Source organism: Rhamphochromis sp. 'chilingali' (genome assembly GCF_963969265.1).
Source record: "Rhamphochromis sp. 'chilingali' genome assembly, chromosome: 16".
Taxonomy (NCBI): domain Eukaryota; kingdom Metazoa; phylum Chordata; class Actinopteri; order Cichliformes; family Cichlidae; genus Rhamphochromis; species Rhamphochromis sp. 'chilingali'.
Window position 1 is genome coordinate 31,209,972 of NC_137943.1, and position 27,353 is coordinate 31,237,324.

The window sequence follows — 27,353 nt, forward strand, 5'->3', positions numbered from 1 at the left end:
AACAATTTCACTGCACTGTAACAGGTTAAAAGCACAATAAGTGAAGAGAACAAACTTTGTTCTTGATTTTTACACCTAATTAGTTTCACTGCAGCCCGTAAGAAGCAAACACATCAATGCATAAACATAAAAAAGGACAAAAAAGTCTAGTCCACCTTAAGGGGAACACACAACTCTTTTTTTATCTGTACTGGCTCACTTACCAGGATGGGCGAGACAAATGAGTAAATCCCCCCCAAAAAAAACGAATCACAAAAGAAACAGCAAAACCTCCACAGCAAGAGCAGCAAGGGGCTCAAAACAGGGTTGAAACTCAGCTTCTGTTGGAGCTCGAACCATGAAGGAGCATCACAGACTAAGACATTAGAACTGGTAATAAATATGAATAAATAAGAATAAAAATAAACACATGCTGTAGGTGTAGTGCATGAAGTGACTGTATTCTCTTATTTATTGTTTTCTTGTGTTTGATTAAACTCCAAATGTTCTATTCTTTGACTTATGATTTTGATTTTCTAAGCTTTAAAAAAAAACTGTCTGCATCATTGTGTGGTTTTCTTTTTTGTGGTTATCACAGCGTCCGTTCTTTAACCTGTTTGTTTCACGTTCCTCTCCCTCCTGTTTTGTGTGATTCTAATGTCCTTTTAGGGGATTCTTCTGTCTTTCTTCAGCCAATGAAGGCTCGCGTTTTGTTTCTTAACAGATCTGTCTTGCATTTATGTCCTCTCTACTGTGACAGGTTTGTATGGCTGTACTTGCCAAACATGTCCTGCCTCTTCAGAAACTCCTGTTCCTGGAAAAACCACTGTTGACTCCGCCCACTTCGGTGGTGCATAAATTTCCTTGTTCACATGTTTTCTAGTTCCTCGATGGGTGTAACCAGCATGTCTGTGGTGAGCAACTACTTTCCTTTTTTCTGACAATTAGACACTGCAAGGTGAAATGGCACAGCAAGAAAGGTTCTGCTGTTCAGTCTGTTTGGATTTACTGAAGAATCCGGTGACTATTCCCTGTGGACACAACTACTGCATGAACTGTATTAAAACCCACTGGGATGAAGAGGATCAGAAGGAAAACTACAGCTGCCCTCAGTGCAGACACCCCTTCACACCGAGACCTGCACTGGTGAAAAACACCATGTTAGCAGATTTAGTGGAGGAGCTGAAGAAGACTGGACTCCAAGCTGCTCCTGCTGGTCACTGCTATGTTGGACCTGAAGATGTGGCCTGTGATGTCTGCACTGGGAGACAAATGAAAGCCTTCAAGTCCTGTTTATTCTGTCTGGCATCTTACTGTGAGAAACACCTTCAGCCTCATTATGATGTGGCTGCATTAATGAAACACAAGCTGGTGGAGCCCTCCAAGAAGCTCCAGGAGAACATCTGCTCTCGTCATGATGAGGTGATGAAGATGTTCTGCCGTACTGATCAGCAGAGTATCTGTTATCTCTGCTCTGTGGATGAACATAAAGGCCACGACACAGTCTCAGCTGCAGCAGAAAGGACTGAGAGGCAGAGAGAGCTGGAGGTGAGTCGACAAAACATCCAGCAGAGAATCCAGGACAGAGAGAAAGATGTGAAGCTGCTTCAACAGGAGGTGGAGGCCATCAATCAGTCTGCTGATCAAACAGTGGAGCACAGTGAGAAGATCTTCACTGAGCTGATCCATCTCATCCAGAAAAGAAGCTCTGATGTGAAGCAGCAGATCAGATCCCAGCAGGAAACTGAAGTGAGTCGAGTCAAAGAGCTTCAGGAGAAGCTGGAGCAGGAGATCACTGAGCTGAAGAGGAAAGATGCTGAGCTGAAGCAGCTCTCACACACAGAGGATCACATCCAGTTTCTACACAACTACCCCTCACTGTCAGCACTCAGTGAGTCTACAGACTCATCCAGCATCAATATCCGTCCTCTGAGCTACTTTGAGGATGTGACAGCAGCTGTGTCAGAGGTCAGAGATAAACTACAGGACATTCTGAGAGACGAATGGACAAACATCTCACTGACAGTCACTGAAGTGGAGCCAGAACCAAAGACCAGAGCTGAGTTCTTAAAATATTCATGTGAAATCACACTGGATCCAAACACAGCACACAAATGTCTGTTATTGTCAGAGGGGAACAGAAAAGTAACAGTAATGAATGAACAACAGTGTTATTACCATCATCCAGACAAATTCACTTATTGGTGTCAGGTCCTGAGTAGAGAGAGTCTGACTGGACGTTGTTACTGGGAGGTGGAGTGGAGAGGGAGAGGAATTCATGTCGCAGTCGCTTACAAGGATATCGGTAGAGCAGGGTGGGGTAATGAGTGCAAATTGGGACGTAATGAAAATTCTTGGGCATTCAATTATTACAAAAACAGTTTTACATTTTGGTACAACAACATCCAAACTCCTGTCTCAGGTCCTCGTTCCTCCAGAGTAGGAGTGTACCTGGATCACAGAGCAGGTATTTTGTCCTTCTACAGCGTCTCTGAAACCATGACTCTCCTCCACAGAGTCCAGACCACATTCACTCAGCCGCTCTATGCTGGACTCTGGCTTTACTCTGGTGTAATAAGCGCTAAATTCTGTAAATTATAATAGAATTTCATATTCATATAAATCTGCATTTAATGTTTTCTCCATCATTGTTGCGCCATTTCTGTTCTGCACAGAGATCAGCTGTCAGTCAACATTGTGGGTGGTACCTCAAAATTTCCAGTTGTTCTCCTGATGTTTTGCAGTTTATTCTCTGGAGATTATTCCTTTGTCTGTTTAGCCATGGAGGCTATCATCCCTCATAATGTTTTTAATTTGTAAAATTATTTTTTACATGAAAATGGAAACATCTCTGTGCTCCAAATGTGTAAATGAATATTTGTATTGATGTATTTTTATCTTGTTGTTTCTATTCCACTTTCAAGAACAGAGACGTGGGCAGACCCCCTTTAAAGAAATGTTCACACAGTTTTTTGTATCAGTATATAAAGAAAGGATAGAGAATTATATTTATGTTTAGCACACCAAATACTTATGATTTTGTTGTCTAAGCTGACAAACAAATTGAAGGTTTTAATAATTAAAAGAATGTCACAGTCCTTTGTCTTGATTCTAGGATCTCCCACAAAAAAATAAAGTTTAAGAGTGAACTGAAACCGTTTCATAATCAGGGAATACGATTTATATGAGATTATATTCATATGAGAAAATGAACAGATTTTGTTCATGCACATTTTTGTCCATGGATGTACTTTGCATGACACAAAAAATAATAATGTAATCATGTGACATCCGTGAACTATTTATTGCATGAAAAATATTTAGTTTTTTTGTGTTGGTTTGAATAAATTCTTAATAATTTAAATATTTAAACTGGCATTAAAATGATTGAAATCCTGAAAATAATTCAATGTTAGATCATTTTGGAAAAGGGGTCAAGCTGATTAGGTCATTTATGAAAAAAAAGCTAAAAAAAAAAAAAAACAACACATATTGTTGTATGAGGATTTTATGACAAAGAATCAAAAGCATGCAAAATGCATCAACTGTATGGATGACATGTAAGGGTAAAAAGCACTACATTTCAAAAATTTGACTTAAAAGTAGATTTCCTGGAAATAATTCATCCAACAAGCTGTAACACAGACAAGGAAACAACAAAAAAGTTCAAGTAAATGAATAAAAATGCCCGGTGAGGTCATAAGGGTTAAATCAGGGTTCAGTACTGAAGGTGTCAGGCTTCATGGTGTGGAGGGAAGGAAAAGAGGACCCAAACGCAGGACTCGTGGATGAGTGATGAACTGAAGGCTGTTTATTATTGAGAATGGATGAACAGAACATGAACGAACACCAAACTGAAAACACGCACGACCGTAACGGCAACATCAACAATGACACAACAAGGGAATACACAGCTGAACGTGATTGAACTGATGACACACAGGAAGAGAACTAGAACATAATGCATGTGGACAGGAGGCACAGACAAGCAGGAAATATGAACAGGTGAAAAAGGAACCAAACATAAACAGAAAACACTCTGTCAGCGACCCAGGAACCCTGACAGAAGGCCATTTAAAGTTTATGCTTTTTACTGTATTGTAGCTGTATTGTTAAATACATATATGAACTCAAGTAACCCCATACATACCATAATTTATTCATACAGCACCTTAAAAACAACACATGGCCGACCAAAGTGCTGTACAGCAGAAATATAAAAAGTACAATAAAAATAACAAATACTGTACATAAATAACAATAAAATAACAGTTCCAGTTACCGACTGAGTCAAAGGCCAGCAAATAAAAATGAGTTTTAATGAGATTTACCACCATTGATGTAGACGGCCTAATGTGAAGAGGAAGATCATCCCGAACCTTCGGGGCCACAATAGAGAACGCTCGGTCTGAGAGGGACTGAGAGCAACAGCTTTAGCTCGTACATATGTATTTATATTGTTTTCAATGTCATGCCGTAACCTACGGATAAGTCTTGTACATTCAATAGCAGGCTGCCACACCCACAGCTGAACTGTACTGTACCATATAAGAAGATTCATTTATTTGAAATGGCTCTTTAGTGGGAAGATAAGATATGAGTGGACAGGATGCCACCAGAGCAGACCAGTGTCAACAGGAAGCACTCTGAGAGTGCAAACCTCTGCCAAGGCAGCTACTCTAGTCCACCTTAAGGGCAATACCCAAGTCCTCCAAAAAAAACACAAATCACAAAAGAAACAGCAAAACCTCCACAGCAAGAGCAGCAAGGGGCTCAAAACAGGGTTGAAACTCAGCTTCTGTTGGAGCTCGAACCATGAAGAAGCATCACAGACTAAGACAGTAGAACTGGTAATAAATAAGAATAAAAATAAACACATCGTATGTGTAGTACATGAAGTGACTGTATTCTCTTATTTATTGTTTTCTTGTGTTTGATGAAACCCCAAATTATTTATTCAATTCACAAAACAAACAGCAAAACCTAATCATCCACATCAGGAGCAGCAAGGGGCTCAAAACAGGGTTGCTATTTTAATCAATTTGTTCCAACTGTTTTATAAGCGTCTTTTAAAAAAGCACCACAAGTAAAAAAGTTTATTTCATTAGCAATCACTGAAGTGGAGGCTTTACTCACACAACCAGGGCCAAAGACCAGAGCTGTCTCAGGTCCTCGTTCCTCCAGAGTAGGAGTGTACCTGGATCACAGAGCAGGTATTTTGTCCTTCTACAGCGTCTCTGAAACCATGACTCTCCTCCACAGAGTCCAGACCACATTCACTCAGCCGCTCTAGGTCAGGGTTTTATAATAAACACGATTTTTACATCATTTCCTTCTGTTTTCAGCAGCAATAAAGTGTTCTATGATCTTTTTCAACAGGTAACTTTTCTAATCCATCTGTCCCATGGTCCCTGAATGCAGCATCAGTATTACAGTTTATGACACAGTGTGATATTACACATATTTAAATCTGTCTTTACTAATGATGCTGAAGCTGCTGAAGTTTCAGTGAAGTTTTGTCTTCCTGCAGGTTAACAGCCTGAAAGTGATGCACAACCCTGCCTTCATCCTGCTAATAAATCATGGCGTCCTGTACGAGTGTATCGTTCGTTACTCAGTTATTTGGTCTGGAGCTGTACCATCTAACTGTCACAGGCTGGGTCTCTGACTCGGCTATCTGAGTGTAGTTTGTATTTGTCTTATGTTCGATTTGTGATTATAATTTGTGTGATTCTTATTTCGGTTTTAGTTGAGGATGAGCTCGGCCATTATTTATCACTGTCTGTGTTTGGGTTCCTGTCTAGTTGCCAAATCTGTTAAGCTGGTATTGTCTTGTCTATGTTTTCTATTTTATTTTGTAAAGGTCCTGTGTTTCCCTTGGTCAGTGTGCTTAGCTTTACAACTCCACTGTGTGTCATTATGTGCATTTGTGTCAGCTGTTTCCTTGTGTGTTTCCACTTCCCCTGATCAGTCCTGGTGTGTATTTAGTCTGTGTTTTATTCTGTCTTTGTCAGAACATCTGTGTTTCCACGTCTAGTCATAGTTTAAGATCATAGCGCATGTCATAGTTAAATGTCATAGTTTAAAGACATTGTTGTCATAGCTTCTTTGTTTTTCATAGTCTTCACAGTTTCATGTGTATCTCTTGTTACCAGCCAAATAAAAACTCGGTCTTTGTTCCAGTTCAGTCCCGTCTCCTTGCCTGTGTCTGCTCCTCCTGCCTCGCAGACTGTGACACTAACATTGTAGAATTGAAAAACAGGACTTGCTTTAGACATTTTCTGTGTGATTGGAGTCATGGGATGACGTTTCCCTTTAATTTTTCAACTATTTTCACAAGCTACATTTACTGGCCCTGTAATTTCGGTTTGTTCCTGACATCAACATTTTCAACACGGTCTCTGTATGTCGTTTTCTCTGAATTTCTGGTGGCCAGTCAATCACAGTTCAAAGATACAAACTGTTCAAAGGTTGAAACTTATCAGGACGGTCTTGTTTGATTGTGGATAACACAAGTTAACTTGTTTAACCTTCATTTATGTCCCGCAGCCTCTTCATATTGTTGAAATCAAATCACATGATTATCATACAGCCAGATTCACTCAGCTCTGGATCGGTCTCCAACAGGTTCAGCTGCAGAGTCAGGTGACAACTATATTTGTATTTGTATGTTATCAATCAAGCTACTGTTTATATAGGAGCTCATTTAATGCAGCTTAAGTTTGCATAACATCCATCCTCCCTTTGACAACAAAAGCCTAGTACACTGTGTTTACTGAAAGAAAGGATCTCTTGTTGCGTTGCTATAGGTTCAAACATGACTGATGCCATTCAAAGTACACAAACTGGAAACGCTGCCAAAGCTGTGCCTGACTGCATTGTACCTTACTAGTTTTAGTAATCGCTTGTATACAACTTTATTTTTAATTTACCATCTAAAAATTAAGGTGACCAAAGTCTTAAAGTTAAAATTTTTAAAAACCTGATAATCCCTCCTATTCTTCTCACTCTCTAACACTTTATTTCTTTGTGGTCCACATGTTTGCTTTTTCCCTTCAATTCTGCAGTTTGATCAACAGGTGGTCTTGCGTAAGAGCTGGCAGAACCCATTTACTGCAGAAGGTTATGTTGCTTACATAACAGCTCAGCGTAGTTTTGGTTATAAGGAAAAGAAACTCAGACAGTCGCTGACACTGTTGGGTGAAATGGCGCAGAAAGGAGTTCAGCTGGACCGAGAAAACTTCTCTTGTTCGATCTGTTTGGATCTACTGAAGGATCCGGTGACTATTCCCTGTGGACACAACTACTGCATGAACTGTATTAATGGCTTTTGGGATGAAGAGGAAAAGAAGAAAATCTACAGCTGCCCTCAGTGCAGACAGACTTTCACAGCGAGGCCTGTCCTGGTGAAAAACACCATGTTAGCAGATTTAGTGGAGGAGCTGAAGAAGACTGGACTCCAAGCTGCTCCTGCTGATCACTGCTATGCTGGACCTGAAGATGTGGCCTGTGATCTGTGCTCTGGCATGAAGCTAAAAGCCGTGAAATCCTGTCTAGTGTGTTTGGTTTCTTACTGTGAGAAACACCTTCAGCCTCATTATGATGTGGCTCCATTAAAGAAACACAAGCTGGTGGAGCCCTCCAAGAAGCTCCAGGAGAACATCTGCTCTCGTCATGATGAGGTGATGAAGATGTTCTGCCGTACTGATCAGCAGAGTATCTGTTATCTCTGCTCTGTGGATGAACATAAAGGCCACGACACAGTCTCAGCTGCAGCAGAAAGGACTGAGAGGCAGAGAGAGCTGGAGGTGAGTCGACAAAACATCCAGCAGAGAATCCAGGACAGAGAGAAAGATGTGAAGCTGCTTCAACAGGAGGTGGAGGCCATCAATCAGTCTGCTGATCAAACAGTGGAGCACAGTGAGAAGATCTTCACTGAGCTGATCCATCTCATCCAGAAAAGAAGCTCTGATGTGAAGCAGCAGATCAGATCCCAGCAGGAAACTGAAGCGAGTCGAGTCAAAGAGCTTCAGGAGAAGCTGGAGCAGGAGATCACTGAGCTGAAGAGGAAAGATGCTGAGCTGAAGCAGCTCTCACACACAGAGGATCACAACCAGTTTCTACACAACTATTCCTCACTGTCAGCACTCAGTGAGTCTACAGACTCATCCAGCATCAATATCCGTCCTCTGAAGTTCTTTGAGGATGTGACAGCAGCTGTTTCAAAGGTCAGAGATAAACTACAGGACATTCTGAGAGAGGACTGGACAAAAATCTCACTGACAGTCACTGAAGTGGAGCCAGAACCAAAGACCAGAGCTGAGTTCTTAAAATATTCACATGAGATCACACTGGATCCAAACACAGCGCACACATATCTGTTGTTATCAAAGGGGAACAAAAGAGTAACGTTAATGAAACAAGATCAGTTTTATTCTGATCATCCAGACAGATTCACTAAATGTTGGCAGGTCCTGAGTAGAGAGAGTCTGACTGGACGTTGTTACTGGGAGGTGGAGAGGAGAGGGGGAGGAGTTTATGTAGCAGTCGCATACAAGAGTATCAACAGAGAGCAGAGCTGGAAAAAATGTGGATTTGGACGAAATGACAAATCTTGGGCATTGAATTTTTCCAAAGATACTTATACACTTTGGTACAACAACAGCCAAACTCCTGTCTCAGGTCCTCGGTGTTCCAGATTAGGAGTGTACCTGGATCACAGTGCAGGTGTTTTGTCTTTCTACACCATCTCTGAAAACATGAGTCACCTCCTCAGGGTCAAGACCACATTCAGTCAGCCAGTCTATGTCGGACTTTGGCTTGAAGGTGATGCAGGAAACTTTTGCGAAATCAGATAGACTGAAGTCATCCATAATGAGGTGTGTTTAAATCTACACTTTGTCTTTTATTACAACACAGAGATGGAAAGTCAGTGAAACATTTGACAATTTGGACTTCATAAAATGAAATTGAAAACTTCTCTGTGCTCTAAATGATTGTTTAACATTTGTTTTTATGTATATCTATGTTGTTGTCTCTCTTCCACTTCACAGGTCTTAAAGTAATCACCAGACCTGCCTTTAACACATATACTCTGTTTATCATATCCTAAATATATAATTACATTTGCATCTATCATTTGGGAGACAAAATATTTTCTTGTTTTGTAAATTAACAAACAAGTTGTTTCTTCTATGTAAGTAATGAATGATGACATAATTTATTTTAATGTGTGGACAAATGGATGCTTTTTTAAATGAAAAGTTTTGAGGCATGAACAAACCCTTCATTCCAGGATCTCACTCAGATTTGATACAGAATATGTGAAACTAGTTTGAGGAGAAAACTGAAGTGGTTTTCCTCCTAAAACACCACAAAGGTCAAAGTTCATTCAGAGCAGAACAACCCAGGACATTCATCAGTCAGATAGACCTTTTCTTTCACTAAAACAGCTTCATTACAGAGAAATAATTCAAGCTGACTCTTTTATTAATTCATTCATTTTCATTTCACTTATTGTTTATTTTTACACATACTTGTACACATTTCTTTAACAAAATCATAATAATCACACATTTCTATAGCAACTCACTTTGTTCATGTTTTCAATTTAATTTTCTATTCAATTTTGTTTATACACATCGCGAAATCGCAACGACAGTCACCTCAAGGCGCTTTATATTGTAAGGTAGACAATAATACAATAATACATACAGACACAAACCAAACAATCATATGACCCCCTATGAGCAGCACTTTGGTGACAGTGGGAAGGAAAAACTCCCTTTTAACAGGAAGAAACCTCCGGCAGAACCAGGCTCAGGGAGGGACGGGGCCATCTGCTGCGACTACTTGGGGGTGAGAGAAGGAAGACAGGATAAAGACATGCTGTGGAAGACAGCCAGAGATTAATATCAGATATTATTCAATGCAGAGAGGTAGTGAGTTAAGAAGGTGACTGAAGAAGAAATACTCAATGCATCATGTTTTAAACACATACGTGTGTATAAGTGTGTCGTAAACCATGGATAATGCTGCAAGCTGTTCATTGACTTCTGTAAATCACTTTTAACTGCAACCGTGTCTGTTAAACACACCTGAAACAATGTGTTATCTCACTTTAAGGAAGAATATTTGAAATTATATAGTTGAACTGTATTAAAAAATATTTTAGAAACAGTTGTTTTTGCTATCATGCATTCCACGTTTGCATAAATATGCCTCGGTCTGTATTATAGTTCCTGTGGTCCTGTTTGCAGAGCTTTATTAACAATTTGGGATTTAAAAGAGTGTTCGGATTCGGACTTAAACACAAACACGATGCACAGGTTATGCTGCTGCAGACTCTCAGCAGGAGCTCAGTTCAAAAGGACATGAAAATGTAGTAAGTGTAGAGGTTTATAGAGCATTTTATTATACACCAGATGAGTCTGCTGGATGTGGGTTGAGTGCTCTAAATATAAAAACGTTGTGTTCAAAGGTTACCCAGCTGTCAGATCAGTGTATGGTGTGTCCCAAAGAGTAAAACTTTATTTAATATCTTGGGAACTGTAAACAACATTAGTGGGTAATGAAAAATCTAAACCTGTGGATTCATGTTAGACGTGTGCTAAGGCAATATGTGGTTTTCATGTTCTGTTGAGCCAGCTAAGGCAATTTAAGCCAGCCTGTGTTAACTTCCTTTGTGGTGTAACACTGGTTAGGTTCCAGATTAGAGATCAACACATATAAATCACCGCACACTGACCAATCAGTTCTCTGGGAAATATTGTCACTGAATAAAATGAGTGATAAATAACACAAAACCTAATGTCTTTGACTCCAGTACTCTGTCTTTGCAGCACAGTCCTCAGTACTTCTGTTGTAACAGTTTGTGCCACGACAGACTTCCAGTGCTGAGTTTACTGATCTTATCTCACACATGCCTTCAAAATGATGTTGCTCAAACTTATCTGTTGTTTAGCCAGCTGCTCCTACAGAGTAGATCACATTTCCTTGAATTTTCTGCTAAATTGTTTCTCTCCTCCTTTAAAATGTGCCTCACAATCTAACAGTAGCTCTGAATGTTGTCACTTTGTGCCAGGAAGCATCTTGGCATTGACTTTCAGTCCAGGATTTGAAATGTGTACTGGCTAGAGGTCAACCATGTAAAGACAGACAGTGCACAGGAGTGATTTGTAACAGGAGGACAATAGCAAGAGTGAAAGGGAAGGTTTACACAGTGGTAGTGAGACTTAGAGGTGGCAAAGCTGAAGACCAGGATAGACGAGGTTAGAGATGGAGGAAATAAAGGAGTAAAAGACCAAAGATAAGATTAATGGATGCAGTGAAGGAAAACATCCAGCGGGTTGGTGTGACAGAGGAAGATAACTGGGAGAGATGGAGGAAAATGATCTGCAACCCCTGAAGGGAGTGGCCGAAAGAAGACGACGACTGACATTCCACAGAAAGTTGCTCATTTCAGCTCATTTCTGTTGTTGTCTTTCAGTCAGGAAGAGCGACCTAGTTTTGCAGAGTTATGTACACTATGTCCGCTTACATAAAGCCATGTCATTGTGTTGGATTCCAGCAATTCTTGTTCCAAAGAAAACAACCTGAATCCCTGTGAGAGCAGCTGTAAAGCACCTCTACAAGACAACTTTTCAAATGGTTATGGTCAGTTATTATTCATTATTACTGTATTTTATTGAATGACAGTACCAATAAGATGGTCGATTTTACGCTAGAGGCCCAATGAGACAGGGTGTCATTAATTGTGGAGCAACTGCAGCTGTAGTAACAGGATCAGTACTGAGTAGAATGGAAGAATATTTAGGCTTTATCTGTTTTATCTGTGACAAGCTGTTCTCATCTTTATCCCTGCCATCTCTGCTTTACCGTCAGCAACTTGGATATCAAATTCAAACCAGTCTGACGGGTCAGTGTGGGCTCGCATGAGCTGGGAGAGAACGCAGCAGTGGGTAGGAGTCAGTTGCTGCAACTTTAATGCAAGTCGCCTGACATTCAGTTTACTCGTTTAGTCCAAATTAAATGTTGCTCCTGTATTCTGTCCTGCTGGGCGTGAAGAGGAAAAGATGACAGAGATTTTTCAACCTTTCCTTTCAAATATAACATCTAATTCTGAGACAGACGTATGAAGGGAATCTGCTGGAATGGGCAGCAGGTCTTTGCTGCAGTTTAATTACCACCTCTATAAGTCTCAGCATGTTTTCATGAAGTTGTTTTCCCCTTGTTGGCTTTAACCTCAAAGAATAGTTTTGTCAATGTCATCTAAGAAGCACCCTGATAACTGTAATTCTGGTAACTTGAATAAACTTGAAAGAACTTGAAAAACACTTTTTACTGGACAGATGGGATCATCCCAGCACACTCTCTACTCTCAAAGTGAGATGGTTCTTGTTAGCTGGTTGGATACCACACATCACAGTCCTCCAGGTAAGATGGTTGTCAGTCTCTTTAGGCCTAGCTTCCCACTCCACTGATGTTTCTGAAAAATCCAGGACATCAGTAAACGTGGCGATGAGTAAATGAGGTTCAGGTAATTTTAGACACCATTGCCACCTGGTAAAAGATGACAAGAAGTCTTTAGCTCCCCCTTAAAATTGTTATTTACATTCTGGCTGAGTGTGCTCCGCAACAAAAGATAAGACAGAAAACAGACACGTGCTCTGCAACATCAGTTTCACAAACGGCTGCTCTGTTTTCCATTAGTCACTAGGGGGCAGCAATGGACCAGTACAGAATAAACTTTAATCCAAACTAATCCTATAATAATAAACTGCAACAGTCTACTGCGTTATTTTAACACACACACACACACACACACACACACACACACACACACACACACACATATATATATATATATATATATATATATATATATATATATATATATATATATATATATATATATATATATATATATATATATATATATATATATATATATATATATATACCCCCGTAGCCGGTTACCAAGATTACGTGAAGTACCCTCAGAAGGTCTGCTAGATGATGTTAATGCAGCACTACGGGCAATACCTACAACCACGATTACCGACACTAACAAGCTGATCTACAATACGGCAGCAGTGATCAGTGAGATGCTTGGCTACAAGTTGAACAGCCACAAGGGGCAGTACCCTCCATGGAGAAGGAGGCTAGAGGGCAAGATCAAAGTAGCACGGAGGGAGGTTAGCCAACTAACAGAGTTGCAGAAAGGTGCGACAAATAAGGTGCCTAAGAAATACAGCAAGCTGTCCATACCTGAGGCCTTGGAAACTGCCAAGCAAAGACTCACAGCCTTGGCCAGCCGCTTGAGGAGGTACACCAGAGAGATAGAAGGCAGGAGAATAAACCAGCTGTTCTCCACAGAACCAGCAAAGGTGTACTCTCAGTGGCAAGGGAACAATAAGAGAACAGCACCACCAAGGCTGGAGACGGAGCAATACTGGAAGAGCATATGGGAGAAGGATGCAACCCATAACGGCAATGCTCAGTGGCTAGTGGATCTGAGGGCAGACCACAGCGACCTCCCTGAACAGGGTCCAGTAACCATCACAGTGGCAGATATCCAAGAAAGGGTCTCCAGTATGAAGAGTTGGACAGCACCAGGGCCCGACATGGTTCACGCCTACTGGCTGAAGAAGCTGACTGCACTCCACGAGCGTCTGGCAGCACAAATGAACCAGCTGCTAGTTAACGAGAGACACCCGGAATGGCTAACCGAAGGTCGGACGGTCCTGATCCCCAAGGACCCCAAGAAGGGAGCGGTCCCCTCCAACTACCGACCAATAACCTGCCTCAGTACTACATGGAAGCTCCTGTCAGGCATCATATCGGCTAAGATGAACAGGCACATGGGTCAATACATGAGTGGGGCACAGAAAGGGATTGGCAAGAATACCAGAGGCGCAAAACACCAGCTACTGGTAGACAGAACAATCAGCCGAGACTGCAAGACCAGACTGACCAACCTGTGCACTGCCTGGATTGATTACAAGAAGGCCTATGACTCAATGCCCCACAGCTGGATACTGGAATGCCTAGAATTGTACAAGATCAATGGGACCCTAAGAGCCTTCATCAGGAACTCAATGGGGATGTGGCGTACAACACTAGAGGCCAACTCCAAGCCCATAGCACAAGTTACCATCAAGTGCGGGATCTACCAAGGAGATGCTCTGTCCCCACTGCTGTTCTGCATAGGCCTGAACCCCCTCAGTGAGATCATTAACAAGACTGGCTACGGATACCGACTACGGAACGGAGCAGTTGTCAGCCACCTCCTGTACATGGATGACATCAAGCTGTATGCCAAGAGTGAACGAGACATCGATTCACTGATCCACACTACCAGGCTATACAGCAATGACATTGGAATGTCGTTCGGACTGGAGAAGTGTAGTCGGATGGTAACAAAGAGAGGGAAGGTAGTCAGAACTGAGGGGATTGAACTACCAGAAGGCAACATTGCAGACATAGAGGACAGTTACAAGTACCTGGGGATCCCGCAGGCAAATGGGAACCATGAAGAGGCCGCTAGAAAGGCTGCAACCACCAAGTACCTGCAGAGGGTCAGGCAAGTCCTGAGGAGTCAGCTGAATGGTAAGAACAAGATCCGGGCCATCAACACATACGCCCTGCCCGTGATCAGGTACCCTGCTGGGGTAATAGGCTGGCCAAAGGAGGAGATAGAAGCCACTGACATAAAGACAAGAAAGCTCCTGACCATGCATGGAGGGTTTCACCCCAAGTCCAGCACCCTGAGGCTGTACGCTAAGCGGAAGGAAGGGGGCCGGGGACTGGTGAGTGTCAGCACCACAGTCCAGGATGAGACAAGGAACATCCAAGAATACATTGGGAAGATGGCCCCAACTGACCGAGTGCTCAGTGAATACCTCAGGCAGCAGAAACCCAAGACAGAGGAGGGAGACGAGGAACCATCATGGAAGGACAGGCCCCTGCACGGTATGTACCACCGGCAGATAGAGGAGGTGGCTGATATCCAGAAATCCTACCAGTGGCTGGACAAAGCTGGACTGAAAGACAGCACAGAGGCACTAATCATGGCAGCACAAGAACAAGCTCTGAGTACAAGATCCATAGAGGCTGGGGTCTATCACACCAGGCAAGACCCCAGGTGCAGGCTGTGTAAAGATGCCCCAGAGACAATCCAGCACATAACAGCAGGGTGCAAGATGCTAGCAGGCAAGGCATACATGGAACGCCATAACCAAGTGGCCGGCATAGTGTACAGGAACATCTGTGCCGAGTATAACCTAGAAGTCCCGAGGTCAAAATGGGAGATGCCCCCAAGGGTGGTGGAGAATGACCGAGCTAAGATCCTGTGGGACTTCCAGATACAGACGGACAAAATGGTGGTGGCTAACCAACCGGACATAGTGGTGGTAGACAAACAGAAGAAGACGGCCGTAGTGATCGATGTAGCGGTTCCGAATGACAGCAATATCAGGAAGAAGGAACACGAGAAGCTGGAGAAATACCAAGGGCTCAGAGAAGAGCTCGAGAGGATGTGGAGGGTGAAGGTAACGGTGGTCCCCGTGGTAATCGGAGCACTAGGTGCGGTGACTCCCAAGCTAGGCGAGTGGCTCCAGCAGATCCCGGGAATAACATCGGAGATCTCTGTCCAGAAGAGCGCAGTCCTGGGAACAGCTAAGATACTGCGCAGGACCCTCAAGCTCCCAGGCCTCTGGTAGAGGACCCGAGCTTGAAGGATAAACCGCCCGCAGGGGCGTGCTGGGTGTTTTATATATATATATATATATATATATATATATATATATATATATATATATATATATATATATATATATATATATATATATATATATATATATATGCACGATTAAGCCTACATTTGAATGCTGTTTTTAATATTAATTATTTAGTTGCTCTCAAATCTGAGCTGCAGCTGAAGGAATAACAACTAAAACCATCTGTCAAACATTAATATAATACTCAGTTATAGTCCATCAGTTTATCTTTGTCCTGATGATAGAGTTGTGATATTGGCAAGTTTATTAAATTACACGATCTGCATTTTTGAGTAGATTAATACTGACCTCGCTTAAAGTATTCATACAGTGCTTTTAATATTAAACCTTCAGCCCTCCTGCAGCCAGTATACTTCCATCCATAGTTGTGACTGGTCGGATGCTGCCGACACCACCACTTACATGTGACCAGGCCAGTTGCTAGATTGGGAGAACTGAGTTGACAACCAGCTTTGTGTAACCTTTAATAAGGGTAAAGTAAATTCAGATGATAGAAAGCTACTCTAGATATTTGTTTAACTTGCTTCATAGTCCAAGGCGCATATTTACCTGGATTGTTTTCTCACATCTTAAATTTTGTGTTTACTTTCAAGCTTTTTTTTTTCGTTCTTTGAGCTTGCCTGCCCCTCGTTCGTTTTTCAGTGCAGTATTCCCACATCTGTCCTGTTATCTAATCCAACTCTAGTATATAGAGCTTCTTGTTGTCAAGATGTCTGTTTTTGCATAAGTTGGATTTCCTGTTTTGTGTTGAACTCGTAAAAGGTTTGCTTTTGTTACTTAATTTGCTTCTGAGTTGATTTGGATTCCCTCCTTTTTTCATTTTAAATCACACAGTTTACGAATTATGCTCTGATTCCTCACAAACCCAGTGTGACAAGCATGTAAATATGAGTCTAGCAAGCTTGTTGAATTTTGAACCTAATATGCTGCATACATTTTATCAAGAGGTACACAAATTTTAACAACAAAAGTCACTAATAAATGCCAGAACAGATTTTAACAAAGAAACCAAGAAGAATAACATCTGTAATTTAAAGGTAATCCTAACTACAGAGAAACCACTCGGCACTGGGGAAAAAAAACCTTTAACGGGGGCCCCTGACAATAAGCCACTACGGTCCACTCTCTATCATAAACTGGCACACACTGATCCTCGAGGAGTTGCAGCCCTTCACCAAATAGCCAGTCAATCTGTCATTCGAATATAATGATAATAAGTTAACAGCGGGAACATTAAGACAAATATATTAAGACAATACTCCGATTCTGCAAATGTTTAAAACCAACAGATACTACATTTGGCACATTCCCTTTCACCAACCTTACCATAAAAAGATGTCATAAAGACTCAGACTGGTTTTGCAGTTCCTGGGCCTTTGCCAGCTGGAGGCCAGGTGTAGCCGGGAGGAGAGGTGAGAAACAAATTAGATGCAACCCTTTCCATGATTTAAAAAAAATAATCTGGTGGCAATATACACAGCGGTTAGATTAAAGACACTGCAGCATACATATTAAACAAATATGTAAGACTGCTTTCTTCCATTTGTGCAACATCTCTAAAGTTAGAAATATCCTGTCTCAGAGTGACGCTGAAAAACTAGTTTATGCATTTATTACTTCCAGGCTGGACGACTGCAATTCATTATTATCAGGATGTCCAAAAAACTCACTGAAAAGCCTTCAGCTAATCCAAAATGCTGCAGCAAGAGTCCTGACAGGGACTAGAAAGAGAGAGCATATTTCTCCTGTTTTGGCTTCCCTTCATTGGCTTCCTGTTAAATCCAGAATTGAATTCAAAATCCTGCTCCTCACATACAAGGTCTTAAATAATCAGGCCCCATCTTATCTTAATGACCTTGTAGTACCATATCACCCTATTAGAGCACTTCGCTCTCGCTCTGCAGGCCTACTTGTTGTTCCTAGAGTATTTAAAAGTAGAATGGGAGGGAGAGCCTTCAGTTTTCAGGCCCCTCTTCTGTGGAACCAGCTTCCAGTTTGGATTCAGGAGACAGACACTATCTCTACTTTCAAGATTAGGCTTCAAACTTTCCTTTTTGCTAAAGCATATAGTTAGGGATGGACCAGGTGACCCTGAATCCTCCCTTAGTTATACTGCAATAGACGTAGGCTACCGGGGATTCCCATGATGCATTGAGTTTTTCCTTTCCAGTCACCTTTCTCACTCACTATGTGTTAATAAACCTCTCTGCATTGAATCATATCTGTTATTAACCTCTGTCTCTCTTCCACAACATGTCTTTATCCTGTCTTCCTTCTCTCACCCCAACCGGTCACAGCAGATGGCCCCGCCCCTCCCTGAGCCTGGTTCTGCCGGAGGTTTCTTCCTGTTAAAAGGGAGTTTTTCCTTCCCACTGTCGCCAAAGTGCTTGCTCATAGGGGTCATATGATTGTTGAGCTTTTCTCTGTATCTACTGTGCAATATAAAGCGCCTTGAGGTGACTGTTGTTGTGATTTGGCGCTATATAAATTAAATTGAATTGAATTGAATTGAATTGAATTGAATTGAATTGAATTGCTTCGAGTGACACTCAATGTGTCCATGACCCCAGCAAACAAGAAGGGCCAGATGCAAACTTGGATGGTAGATTTCTGTTGTGTTCTTGGTCTTTACTTATCTGTTTGTTTGTGATATAAAAAATAATGTTTTGTGTCCCAAATATTGGCGGCACAGCAAGTATTTTGTTAACATTGCTGACTTACGATAGGTGTGCCCTTTACTAAAGCACATTATTAACGTGGAAATATAACATAATTAATGCATCATAACATGTACGTCATTAAAGCACGTAATTATGTTAAACTTCTGTTTGTTGTAAATGAAAACATGTCGAGCATCTTGAACAACTGTATCTAAAAAAAATTTTAAAAAACCCAACCCTGATAATACTTCCCTCTTCCACGTGCGGTACATATTTCCTCATTCCTTCACGTTCACGCTTCTTTAAATTTGTGAGTGGGTGTAACCAGCTTGTCTGTCTGCAAGCTCAGACAAACTTTTCTATTATTGCAGACAGAGACACATGTTGGCTGTGCATGAAACTGAGAGCTGAAATGGCGGAGCTAGAATTTCAGAACGACCACATAAAATTCTGCTGTTCGATCTGTCTGGATCTACTGAAGGACCCCACAACTATTCCCTGTGGACACAACTACTGCATGAACTGTATCAAAGCCCACTGGGATGCAGAAGATACAAAGCAAGCTCACAGCTGCCCTCAGTGCAGACAGACTTTCACACCGAGGCCTTTCTTGATGAAAAACACCATGTTAGCTGAGTTGGTGGAAGAGCTGGAGAGGATTAGGCTTCAAGCTGCTCCTGCTGATCACTGCTATGCTGGACCTGAAGATGTGGCCTGTGATGTCTGCACTGGAAGAAAAATGAAAGCATTCAAGTCCTGTTTATTCTGTCTGGCATCTTACTGTGAGAAACACCTTCAGACTCATTATGATGTGGTTCAATTAAAGAAACACAAGCTGGTGGAGCCCTCCAAGAAGCTCCAGAGGAACATCTGCTCTCGTCATGATGAGGTGATGAAGATGTTCTGCCGTACTGATCAGCAGAGTATCTGTTATCTCTGCTCTGTGGATGAACATAAAGGCCACGACACAGTCTCAGCTGCAGCAGAAAGGACTGAGAGGCAGGGAGAGCTGGAGGTGAGTCGACAAAACATCCAGCAGAGAATCCAGGACAGAGAGAAAGATGTGAAGCTGCTTCAACAGGAGGTGGAGGCCATCAATCAGTCTGCTGATCAAACAGTGGAGCACAGTGAGAAGATCTTCACTGAGCTGATCCATCTCATCCAGAAAAGAAGCTCTGATGTGAAGCAGCAGATCAGATCCCAGCAGGAAGCTGAAGCGAGTCGAGTCAAAGAGCTTCAGGAGAAGCTGGAGCAGGAGATCACTGAGCTGAAGAGGAAAGATGCTGAGCTGAAGCAGCTCTCACACACAGAGGATCACATCCAGTTTCTACACAACTACCCCTCACTGTCAGCACTCAGTGAGTCTACAGACTCATCCAGCATCAATATCCGTCCTCTGAGCTACTTTGAGGATGTGACAGCAGCTGTGTCAGAGGTCAGAGATAAACTACAGGACATTCTGAGAGAGGAATGGACAAACATCTCACTGACAGTCACTGAAGTGGATGTTTTACTGTCAGATCCACCAGAGCCAAAGACCAGAGCTGGATTCTTAAAATATTCATGTGAAATCACACTGGATCCAAACACAGCAAACAAACAGCTGTTATTATCAGAGGGGAACAGAAAAGCAACATTAATGAAACAACAACAGTCTTATTCTGATCATCCAGACAGATTCACTTGGTGGTTTCAGGTCCTGAGTAGAGAGAGTCTGACTGGACGTTGTTACTGGGAGGTGGAGTGGAGAGGAAACGGAGCTTATGTAGCAGTCGCATACAAGAATATCAGCAGAACAGGGAGTGGGAATGAATGTAGATTTGGATGTAATGACAAATCTTGGTCATTAGATTGTGACAACAACATTTATACATTTTGGCACAACAACATCCAAACTCGTGTCTCAGGTCCTCGTTCCTCCAGAGTAGGAGTGTACCTGGATCACAGAGCAGGTATTTTGTCCTTCTACAGCGTCTCTGAAACCATGACTCTCCTCCACAGAGTCCAGACCACATTCACTCAGCCGCTCTATGCTGGACTCTGGTTTCACTGCTTTGGAAACACTGCTAAGTTTACTAAACTGAAACAGACATGTTTTTAAAGTTGTACATGAGTTGGCTCACATCTGTATATTATTATTATTTTGTATCTGTAAATGATCACAATCAGTGTTGTAGCAGTTCTGCACTGTACTAGATAACGTTTATCTACAAGTTGTTCTAAAGGTCTGTTGAATATTTGTATGTATTCAAGTAGCATTTGTTTTTATTTAGTTACTGTTTTTTTGTTTTTTGTTTTCCAATTCATCGGCTGGGACAGAGACAATACAAGACCTTATATATATATATATATATATATATATATATATATATATATATATATATATATATATATATATATATATATATATATATATATATATATATATAGATATCTCTTTTTTTTTAAGAAATGAATTATTTATATGAACATATACTCATTTTGAATTTCATGCCAGAACAGTTTTAAGTTTTCTTTTAAATATAATCTTTTAGAATTTGCTCTTTAAACTGAGGACAGTATTTCCTCAGGTGGTTTTATCAAGTCAGTTACATAACACCTCAGTACCTGGTGTTTACTTGTTTTTGTATGTGTGAGTCAGAGGTTTTTGATTGGGTGCCAGGTCTACACTGCAGACAGACCAGCTTGAGGTGTTTATCTTTTTCTGTGACGTTATGCTGTAGATATACTGGAAGGATGTGGTGCAGCATTCTTTTGAACTATTACAGCCTTCCTAAAAACATGAACATTTCCTTCAGAAATATTTTCCATTAACCGTCAAACTATTTGCACCTGCAGTCTTTAAAGTGGAGGTGAACTTTTATCATTACTTTTGAAAAACTAACAACAAACAGAAAATCTGCTTGTTACGTTTAAGAAGTCAAAATAATCTCATCTCTGCCATTTGCTGTTTTTGTTGTCGGCTTTTACATTGTACTAAAACAAATGAAGCTTAAATAAAAGAAATAATCAGTGTTGTTGAGAGCTCGTGAACTTACAAACTGACTTGTGTATTCCTTTGCACTCACTCTGACACTTTCTGCACTTTTCAACATCAAAACATAATTATCCCTGAAACCTAATAACTGGTTGGGCCTCCCGTACCAGACATCAACACCAATCAAGAATTTATTGTTACTAACGATGAGTCTTTTGCATTGTCATGGAGCAATTTTGGCTGACTCCTTATTGCAGAATCTCTTGAGTCAGAATCAAAATCATCTTTATTTGGTCAAGTTTGTGCACAAAAAAGGAATTTGACTCTGGTTCACTTTATTCTGCATGCAAAAAAAGAACCACACCCAAGCATCTCAATCTGATTTAAATCCAGACTTTGATTACGCAATTCCACAACCTTTTTTTTCCTTTTTCAAACATGGACAGGATGTTAAAGGTCATGCGAAAGCATCGCAGTCTCATTTAAGTCCAGACTTTGATTAGGACACTCCAAAGCTTTTATTTTGTAGACTTGTGTGTTTCGGATCATTGTCCTGTAGCATCGCTCAAGTGCACTTCAGCTTTGTGGTGTAATCGCATAGATGTTAGAGTCAGTCAGTGTAGTTAGGCAGCTAGAGTGCGAGACCCGTGGGTTTGAACAATAATGGGATGTTATGTGGATCAGAGTAAGAACGGAAAAATGAAGAGTTGTTTATGAATCACACAGTGGACCCGCGTATAATCAATAACATTACATGGTCTCAGAAGTCCTGTACTGATCCATATAGCCTCGACTGAACGAACCGGTATTTTGCGGAGCTCACTGAAAACGAGAGGGAGAATATGGCAGATGAAACTGCACAGAGAGCGCAGGCAGGGCCGAGTGTGACATCCAGCATCCGACTTTTCAAAGCCGCAGGTGTGGTCCAAATGGATACGGAAGTTTGAGGGATTCTGTCTCGCCAGTAATTTGAACGTGACTTCGGAGGAGAACCAAGTCAACACTTTAAGTTACTGCATGGGAGATGAGGCGGACGATGTGCTTCGCGGTCTGAGTTTAACAGCTGAGCAACGTATGTGGGGGTACGTGATGGATTCCAGGCTTTTTTCATTGTGAAGAAGAATGTGATCCACAAACATGCCAAATTCAACATGCGCCGACAGGGAGAAAATGAGACGGTGGATGCTTCTGTGACTGCACTGTATGCACTAGCAGAACACATGATGCTACATGATGAATTGATACGTGACAGGCTCGTTGTCGGTCTCACGGACAAACGGTCAGAACGCACGCGGCTTAACCCAGATTTGACCCTGCAGAAGGCAATCACCATGGCGAGGCAAAGTGAAGATGTAAAGCGACAACAATCCTCCTTATAAGGTGACTCTAGAGCTGAGGCTAGCGATGCTCAGTCCGTAGATAGAGTGCATAAAATCAGTCGTAAGCCTGTTAGAACCAAAACCTCTCCAGACTGATAGTCGTCAAGCTAAAACACGTGGGTTCTGAGAAGACAGCAAAAAAGGGTCAACGTGTCATAAATGTGGTGGCGCTCCATCCCATTCAAAGCAAGATTGTCCAGCACATGAAGTAAAATGCCATGCATGTGGAAAAAAGGACATTACAGGCGCATATGCAGGGCACCCAAAACTGTGCATGAGGTCGAAGAGGACGAACACGGTTTGTTCCTTGGTAGCATTAAGTGTGAGGATGAACCGTGGAATGTTTCCTTAAGCATAAATAACAAGAACGTGTCATTTAAAATTGATATGCGTGCTGATGTGACAGTCCTACACCTTAAAGTGTTTAAGGAACTCTACAGGCACAACCACCCCCCCAGTCTCCACAAACCAACCAAGGCTCTGCTGGGTCTTTGGTGTCAGTGAGCTTGCTCTCCATTCCTCATCCCATTTTTGAAGCACCCCCCATACTTAATAAAGTATGCTGAAAAGCATGTTAATTCAATTCAATTTTATTTATATAGCGCCAAATCACAACAAAAGTCGCCTCAAGGCGCTTCATAGATACAGAGAAAAACCCAACAATCATATGAACCCCTATGAGCAAGCACTTTGGCGACAGTGGGAAGGAAAAACTCCCTTTAATGCCATCGGGTCTGCTGTGGTCATTTACACTGAAGCTGTCACGTTCTTGGATGATGGTGGTTGGGGGTCATCGTTGCAATTTATACAGATTTTATACAGATTTCCTTAGAAAACTTTCCATTACCTGTAAAGTTTCAAGGAGAGGTGAACCTTTTGTTATCACTGCTCCTGAAAGCCTAAGCAACAAACAGCACATCTGCATGCTACATGTACCCAGTGAAAATAATCTAATCTCTCATAATAGTTGTCTTTTTTGTTTCTTTTATTGTACTAAAACAAATAAAGCACAAGTAACAGAAGTAATCACTTTTCAATCTCTTACAAACACACCTGTGATGCAAACCTTTGTACTCACTCTCACACTTTCTCCACATGTCAGCACCTAAACATACTTGGCTCCCAATGAAACGTACTAACTGGTTGATCCACCCTTGGCAGTTACAACTGCAATCAAGCATTTACAATAACTGGCGATGACTCTTTCCCGTCATCTTGAGAGAATTTTGGCCCACTACACTTTCCAGAGTTATGTAATCATAGAAATGAGGGAAGCTTTTCAAAAATGAATGGCATGTTTGGGTACATAATGATCTGATTCAGGTCCAAACTTTGACTAGGACACACCAAAACTTTCATTTTATTGTTGTTTTAATTGTTTTTAACTGTTCAGAGGTAGACTTGCTGATGTGTTTCGGATCATTGTCCTGCTGCATCGCTCAAGTGCACTTCAGCTTCAGGGCACAAACTGATGTCAAGAAATTTTGAATGGCCAGTGATCAAATTACATTTTCACATGGGACCGTTTTTATCCATAGTGTTCAATGTTTTTCATTGGACAGCAGGTCTACACTGCAGACAGACCAGTTTGGCAGAGATGATCTCATCTGTGACGTTATGCTGTAGATATACTGGAAGGACGTGGTTTGCCATCATTTTTGAATGATTACAGCCTTCCTAAAAACATGAACATTTCCTTCAGAAATATTTTCCATTAACCGTCAAACTATTTGCACCTGCAGTCTTTAAAGTGGAGGTGAACTTTTATCATTACTTTTGAAAAACTAACAACAAACAGAAAATCTGCTTGTTACGTTTAAGAAGTCAAAATAATCTCATCTCTGCCATTTGCTGTTTTTGTTGTCGGCTTTTACATTGTACTAAAACAAATGAAGCTTAAATAAAAGAAATAATCAGTGTTGTTGAGAGCTCGTGAACTTACAAACTGACTTGTGTATTCCTTTGCACTCACTCTGACGCTTTCTGTTTTTCAACATCAAAACATAATTATCCCTGAAACCTAATAACTGGTTGGGCCTCCCGTACCAGACATCAACACCAATCAAGAATTTATTGTTACTAACGATGAGTCTTTTGCATTGTCATGGAGCAATTTTGGCTGACTCCTTATTGCAGAATCTCTTGAGTCAGAATCAAAATCATCTTTATTTGGTCAAGTTTGTGCACAAAAAAGGAATTTGACTCTGGTTCACTTTATTCTGCATGCAAAAAAAGAACCACACCCGAGCATCCCAATCTGATTTAAATCCAGACTTTGATTACGCAATTCCACAACCTTTTTTTTTTTTAAGAAACATTGGAGGGTTTTCAAACATGGACAGGATGTTAAAGGTCATGCGAAAGCATCGCAGTCTCGTTTAAGTCCAAACTTTGATTTATTACACTCCAAAGCTTTTATTTTGTAGACTTGTCGATGTGTTTCGGATCATTGTCCTGCAGCATCGCTCAAGTGCACTTCAGCTTCAGGGCACAAACTGATGTCAAGAAATTTTGAATGGCCAGTGATCAAATTACATTTTCACATGGGACCGTTTTTATCCATAGTGTTCAATGTTTTTCATTGGACAGCAGGTCTACACTGCAGACAGACCAGTTTGGCAGTGATGATCTCATCTGTGACATTATGCTGTAGATATACTGGAAGGACGTGGTTTGCCATCATTTTTGAATGATTACAGCCTTCCTAAAAACATGAACATTTCCTTCAGAAATATTTTCCATTAACCGTCAAACCAGTGTGAACTGGACAAAAACAACACTAAAATACATAAATTTTTTTTACAAATTATTAAAGATCAATGATCATCACAATATATAGAAAGAAAGAAGTCCAATAACATATTCACAGAGTAGTAAAATAATTCATCCATATAATATTAAACATTTGTTTAAATCTTTTTTAATGTGCTTAATCACAGTTAAACCATGTTCTTATGATTTCATGGGTAGGGGTCAAATTACTTTTCCTCACAGAGCAAGGTAGGTGTGGATAGCCCCCCCCCAATTATTGAAATAATAATTTCAAAACTAAATTTTGTATCTACTTGTGTTATCTTTATCTTATATTAAAATTTGTTTGATGGTTTGAACATAAGTTTGCCTTATCCTCTAGCTCCCCCAACTGTTTCATCCATCTTGAAATGGAAAATTAAAAATAAATACACAGTAATAATAATAACTAAAAACAACATAATACGTTTATTTTAACATGCTATTCAGGTAATTATACAGACCAAAAATGTTTATAAGCCTGACATTAGATAAATGAATTAATCGTTTGCCATTAATTCATTAAAGTAAAAAAAAGAATTTGGAATTTGCTCTAAATTGTTACCACCTTACAAATTCCAAGCTTTCGTCTTTTATTGTGTTTTTGTTTGTTTATTTTTCGAGAAGCCCCAGCACGCTATTTATTTTTGAATCTGACAATTTTTTAAAAACACGTATTTATTTATTTATTGAAGTGGAAAAAATATTATATTTTATACTGTCAAACTTCTTGTTTTTTTAATATCTTGTTAAAAAAATAATTTTTAAAGATTCAGGGAGCGTGTCTGACAGGCAGCCTTGAAGGTCAGCTTCCCCAACGCACATCGATTTGACATGGAGATGCCCTGAAATCTCCCGGCTGCTGGCTCCAGGTGTAGCGGGTTGCAGTGATTCCGATTCCACCACTAGAGTTCTCCCTGTGGCTCCGCTCGGCTCCGTCTGCCCCGTGTTTACCTCTCAGCCAAGCTGGACACAGACCTTCACCAACAGACCCCAGTAGCTCGAAAATTACTGATGTAAGCTGACTCGAGTCCAATCCTCAACGGATTTTCTGCAGCGCTTTGTGCTTGTGACACGGAGGCGGAGGTGAGTTTTATTTTATTTTATTTTTTTGAATCCTGGAGAAAATGGCTCAGGCTCTGTGTGACAACACTGCGGCTAGCTAGCCAGCAACTACATGCGCTAACGCCGTTAGCTTAGCCGTGGCTTCTTTTCCTGTCCCCATGATGGAGGACTGTGAACATGGCGCCCTTCAAAATAAACGAGTAGGTAACTAGTTAGCCTAGTTTGTAGCGACCAAACACAGTGTGTGCTCCCACTCCCAGTCTGTTGCCGTGATTGTGAATCTCACCAGTGTTTCCTGTAAAGCTGGCATGTTTTAGCTGCCCATCAGCTAACGCTAGCTGCGTAACAGTTTACTAGCTTTGCTGATTAAATCTACTCATAACTATCGCATGGCCGACAATCACCTATTATTGTTATGTACTTTTCTGGTATTTAGGTTATCTCGCATTTAGTCTACAATGTAATCGAGCTGGTTTGAGTTCACTGGGGGGAAAGCTGACTTTTTTTTGTCCTGACAAGCTTTGAGTTGGACATTAGCCAGCCTGCTAGTGGCTAAAGTGAGCTCCTTCAATTGCAGTGCCCGTGGCCTGCCGCGGCTGTCTTTGTTGCTGACGGTACAAGTTATGACAAGTGTGTTCTTTAAATTAAATATTATATGTGCGGTTATGGTAATCACTGCGTTGTAATGCATTAGTTTTAGCTA

The 27,353-nt window shown here is 41.1% G+C and overlaps 2 protein-coding genes across 4 annotated transcripts in view; both read left to right on the forward strand.

The window, feature by feature from the left end:
- Nucleotides 1-879: 879 nt before the first annotated feature.
- On the forward strand, nt 880-20,540 carry LOC308383592 (uncharacterized protein; the record flags this gene model as incomplete). Its single annotated transcript, XM_080861635.1, has 4 exons — nt 880-2,569; nt 6,572-6,624; nt 7,047-8,805; nt 18,811-20,540. Exons 1-4 carry the CDS (start codon nt 943-945, stop codon nt 20,538-20,540), a joined length of 5,169 nt encoding a protein of 1,722 aa, XP_080717761.1. The 5' UTR covers nt 880-942.
- A 5,938-nt stretch (nt 20,541-26,478) lies between these two features.
- zmynd11 (zinc finger, MYND-type containing 11) overlaps nt 26,479-27,353 on the forward strand; it is a 30,579-nt gene continuing 29,704 nt past the window's right edge. For 2 of the 3 annotated variants that reach the window (XM_080906696.1, XM_080906698.1), the window contains exon 1: nt 26,481-26,671. The gene's annotated coding sequence lies outside the window, so the exon portion shown is untranslated. Of the gene's footprint in view, nt 26,672-27,353 lie in introns of all 3 variants that reach the window. The other variant, XM_080906697.1, reaches the window with a different exon arrangement.